The sequence below is a fragment of the Meleagris gallopavo genome, unplaced genomic scaffold, assembly GCF_000146605.3.
Source record: "Meleagris gallopavo isolate NT-WF06-2002-E0010 breed Aviagen turkey brand Nicholas breeding stock unplaced genomic scaffold, Turkey_5.1 ChrUn_random_7180001890294, whole genome shotgun sequence".
Taxonomy (NCBI): domain Eukaryota; kingdom Metazoa; phylum Chordata; class Aves; order Galliformes; family Phasianidae; genus Meleagris; species Meleagris gallopavo.
The window spans coordinates 36,557-41,585 of NW_011154010.1; the positions used below are offsets into that span (position 1 = coordinate 36,557).

General features: G+C 36.3%; 1 protein-coding gene across 1 annotated transcript in view; it reads right to left on the reverse strand.

The window, feature by feature from the left end:
• Nucleotides 1-5,029, reverse strand: part of PCSK1 (proprotein convertase subtilisin/kexin type 1) — a 28,842-nt gene that overhangs the window by 10,052 nt on the left and 13,761 nt on the right. Inside the window, exons 7-10 of the mRNA XM_031557638.1 lie at nucleotides 4,419-4,631; nucleotides 3,166-3,266; nucleotides 1,943-2,176; nucleotides 408-565 (exon numbers count right to left, since the gene is read on the reverse strand). Of these exons, the coding sequence (XP_031413498.1) occupies nucleotides 408-565; nucleotides 1,943-2,176; nucleotides 3,166-3,266; nucleotides 4,419-4,631 (706 nt within the window). The remainder of the gene's footprint in view (nucleotides 1-407; nucleotides 566-1,942; nucleotides 2,177-3,165; nucleotides 3,267-4,418; nucleotides 4,632-5,029) is intronic.

Sequence of the window (5,029 nt, forward strand, 5' to 3'; positions counted from 1 at the left end):
TTTTTTTACATACACCAGTGGGGAGACACAGTTAGATGAAATCTAGGGAGTCAGATTTCCTCAGTTTTTCCATTAGGTCATTAAATCACAGTAAGGTTGATAAGCATTATTAAACTATATAGTATATAAACTACATATAATTTGATACCACCAAGGGCTCTCAATTTTTACAGGTCTTGCTGCTTGAAGGCAACAAATTAGAAATAGTGCCTTCATCTCTAAATCACGATTTACATTCACCTTATAAAAATAACCCAAAACACAAGAATGAAAAAGGGATTCAGAGAACCAGTTCCTTCATTTCCAGGATGCTTTGTTCTCACACTCCTCTGTTCATTGTAACTATATTTGTGTAATTATGTATATTTAATCTACAAAGAACAGATTGTTTCTAATGCTTCCCGTACCTGCTGGAGACACCAGAGTGACATGAAGATCTCCTCTCCGGGAATATTCAATTGTTGCTTCAAGCTGCACGTGTTCCAGAGATGCAATTGAGTTCTCTTGACCCTCACAGGCTTTTGTAGGAATTTCAATGATGACCTCCTCATTTGCTCTTAATAACCTGGCAAAATTACAGAAGTTTTATTTACAGAAATATTTGATTCTGGATTAATATGTGAAGTGTAGAGATTAACAGAATTTAACAGTCATTCTAGAATGAGGGCACAGCATAAGCTAGTGTTGTGCAACCCACCCTAGAAGCAAGCAAGCAGGTCTGATAACTGAATCTCTCTCCACATTTTGTTGTCACACAAAGAGTACAAAAGTAAGTCTTTGCAGTCAGATACACCACATAATTGTATCAGACCTAGACATAGTTGCCTCACTGAAATATCCAGAAGAACTGTTAACATGGAGTTAAAACACTGCAGGAACCTTAGTGCTTTTAAACTTTTATAATTCACGTCATCTCTAGAATAAAAGCATTATTTATTCTGTACATTCTCAGAGCACTGTGCACAGCATTCTCTTCACATTTTCCATTAATAGTAATGAGAATGTGGTATTCAAATCTCCAAAGAAATGATTCAGAACTCAGTGTATTGAGATCTTTGTTTTATAATGTAACAAAGAAGACTGCAATAAAAATGCATAAACACCAAATACAACATACATCACTAGATCAACATTCTGTGGAAAGAAGAGGGCTTATAAAAACAAATTGATAGTAAAATAGCATAAATAGTAAGGTTACCAAGCACTGACAATCCAAAACACCGCAATCCATTTCTACAGCGAGATTTTTAGTGCATTCACAGTGTAATTTCTATCTTTGAAATACCGTATTTGTTCTACAGAACGAACATACATATGAACGGGTAGAAAAAGAAAGGTCTTACTGATTAACTAGGTTAGTGACTTCTGATATAACCTCCCTGTACATTGAGCTCAGTTTAGGCTTACTGTGCTGCAGTCATTACTGATTATGGCTTGTAACTCTTTTCAGCAAGCCTTAGAGACGCTTATGTTTCATAAAAGCAGTGCTGTAGATGGGACTAAAGCTAAGTATATCACTCTGGTTTCATCTTACATTATGCGTGTCATGTGAAAAAAGTTGCTAAGACTTATTACAGATGTTCCTTTTAAAAATATATCTGAAAAACTTTGGTATCTTTTTCTTCATCCACTGATAGCAGTCTAAACACTCTTATTTGATCAGGTTCGGTCTCACAGCATTATCCACCCATACACTGGCTGTATAAAGAGACATAGTGATCTTATCCTATGTGAGGGTTCATGCTATTTATTTTAATCAGTCTTACACTAAAAAATAGCAAACAAACAAATGTTGCTTTCCTGACCCTGGGGAATGCAGCTGAGCAAAACCAAATTAATCAAAAGATAAACCTTAATTTTAATTTGTTTTAGAGCAATCTGTGTGTAACACTATCTTTCACACTTTACTAAGACACAAGCCTAACTACTGCTAATGTCTTACCTTGGTTCAAAGCTTTTGTCTTTGACAATACACTCTCTCTTTTCTGGTACACCTTTCCATTTTTTGGGATCAGCTAAATCCACCAATGCATTTGCATTGAGTAGTCCAAATCCAAATCGGCTGTTCACCATCAGTCCCGCTCCATTCTTCTTCCATCCTGGATTGACAGCCAGTGGATCGTATTCTGAGGTCCACACTACCAAGTGCTGCATATCCCTCCATGTTAGATTTGGGCTGTCGAGAAAATGAACCTGGTTAATTGTTTTGGTACCAACTATCACTTTTCTCTTAGTTATTATTTTGCAATATAAAGTTTTTGAAATGTACCTAGTACTGAATTATTTGAAAAAAAAACCACCAACAACAAAAGACAGTGCATGCTTATCCTGACAACACTTTGGGTAGACAAGATTTCTATGTAAATTAAGAACTGGTATCTAGCAAGATTAGAGTCCAATCACTCAAAACCCCTTAGGCATTTAAATTTATCTAGCAAAAGCAGTATTTCCTACCAGTCTTTATGGAAGCTGGGTGTGAATATTCACTGGGCATTTGATTCTATCTATCTGAGATTACACTCCAATCCTTAAAATATGGTCCTAGGTATCTTGGCTTATATCATCAAAGGAGTATGCAATAGCATATGGAACCAAACACGTACTATTCAAGTGCTAAGCCTACACCTTAACACCTGAAGTGAAAAGGCCATTGCCTTGTCTTGTACTGTCCTATTCTTTATCCCCGTCTCAAAGTCATACTATCTAACTATCAGGCCTGCAGGGTCTGAACATATCTGCTCCCTGCCTGCTTTGAAAGTCAAACTCGTGTACCTTCAATTATATGTCTCATCATTGCCGGGAAAGATTCTGCACATTGATTAAACACTTCACTCATACTCCTGCATTCTACCATCTTCAAATTATGCTCTCTTGACAGAAGTACAACCTCAATACCTTTAAGTGCTATTGACTGACTCAACAAACAATTATCACCAATGCACTAAATGGACTGAAACTCCTTGGTCATTAACATGTTGCCTTATGTAGGTTCTGATTTGCTAGACAGGTGTTGAGGCAGATAGCTGTTTAGTTTTGTCATCAGATTGAGCAAGACTGACTGACAAAAAGTGGAGCTGCAATGTGATATGGTTTAATTTAGAAATAAGCAGTGTTTGAGGGAAGATAGTAGGGGAGAGTTTCAATTGTAATTTTATGACATCTTACTTTACTTCCAGGGCAAGAGCAAAAATTCCTGCTGCCAGTGGTGCAGAAGCAGAGGTCCCAGTGTGAGTCTCTGTACATTCATTGTGAAGATCAGCACTTGTCTGACAGAAAAACAACAAAAAACAAATTGCATGAATAAACTGTAGTAAATACAGTCATATCCACATTCACAAACGTAACCATGTATCTTCAACTTGGTGCGTATTTATACATTCCTTACCGGCAAAGGGAGGGATGTTTAAATTTGTTCATATTTCATTCTACTCTTTTTACTTCAACTATATTTTTTGTATCAAAATGCTTTGCATTTGAACAAAATACTCCCACACTGAGTATCTTTTTTTATTCTAAGGTTTCGTAATAAGTGTTTCAGGCCTACTGGTGAATCATAAAAACAGATCATTGTGTTGGGCCTAGAACATTTAAAATTACTGCTTGTTAGAAAATTACTCATAGGATTAGTATTAGTGTACTGTTCTCTCTTCAGCTGAAGAACTATAATTTGCAATGAAACATGTGCTTTATTTGGCAATTAAATACCAAACTCATCTGCCCATGTATCTCTAGAAACAGAAAGGGGTAGGAAGTATCGGTCCCTCAGCTAACTTGCAATGACATTGCTTTAATCTCCACTCATGTAATTGATTCTAAAATTACCACCCACCAGAGCTGAAAAAAAATCATAGGTCCTTCTGTATTATTTCATCACAGCAAATGTCTTTAGTACAAGTTATTTCTTTCACAGTTAATGAAAGTACAGGCTGATCTGTCCACTTACTGGGTACCTTTTATAGGTCTGCAAGCACCATTCTTGTAGTCATTAGAAACATTAGGAAACTGAGGGGCTAAAAATATTACAAAAAGTGTTAGAGTGACAACATGTACAGAGGCACTAACTAGTATGAGCACATAAAGCTCACAAGTTCTTTCTGCATATACTCTAAGTCTCTCTTTGTGATAAATGGAACCATCTTCACACAGAGACCTCTGTCACAATTTAATGTCAGAAGATTTCAGCATGCTAATTTAAATACATTGCTACAACAATTAGCCATTGTTTTAGAGTAGTAGGTGTTCAGGAATACAAACATGTTTTGTACTACAAGCTCCTCGCTGTCTGAAAATGAAATCACTAGGCACATAAAGCATATGAAAAGCAAGCAGTAGAAACAAAGCATTTAAGAACTCTAACTTGTTAGTTACATATATAACACATTTTTATGTTTGTTCTGAATCTGGTAAAAATAACCTACAATTCTTTGGTCAGTATAATCCCCACTGCTGTATGCTGTGGCCAGAGTTGAAGAGCACTTCTCTGCATACCAGGGAGAAAGACCTTGCTGGGAAGCACTGCTAATGGAGATAGTGTAGATACTATCAGTGTAACCATCACAGTCACAGTTGTCACCCTGACGACCTCCATTCCCAGAAGCCCACACAAAAATGGAGCCTTTTCCATTTCGGCCCTGGAGGAAATGAAATGTGTGGTTATAAAAGAGATTTCAGTCATAATACATTCTTAACAACTTCTCTTGTCTATACCATGAGACCCTAACACATCTAACATTTTCAGGTAGAAAAGGACAATTTTCTATAACATCACAGAAGACATACAGAAAAAAAAAAAATGCTACTTGAGGTATTCTATCTCAGATCTTATAGTATATCCTTAGTTTGTCTGTATCTTTTAGTTTGACTAGTTTATGTCTAGTGTCCAGAGACAGTAATTTTCCTCAAAACAGGTATTAATGTTAAAAACAGGATCTGTGATCAAGAGGTAAGTTTTTCACACTTGTCTGCATTTAGTGTAGGAAAAACACTTTTTTTTTTCCTTTCCTATTTCCTTTTTTTACTTTTCCCTTTC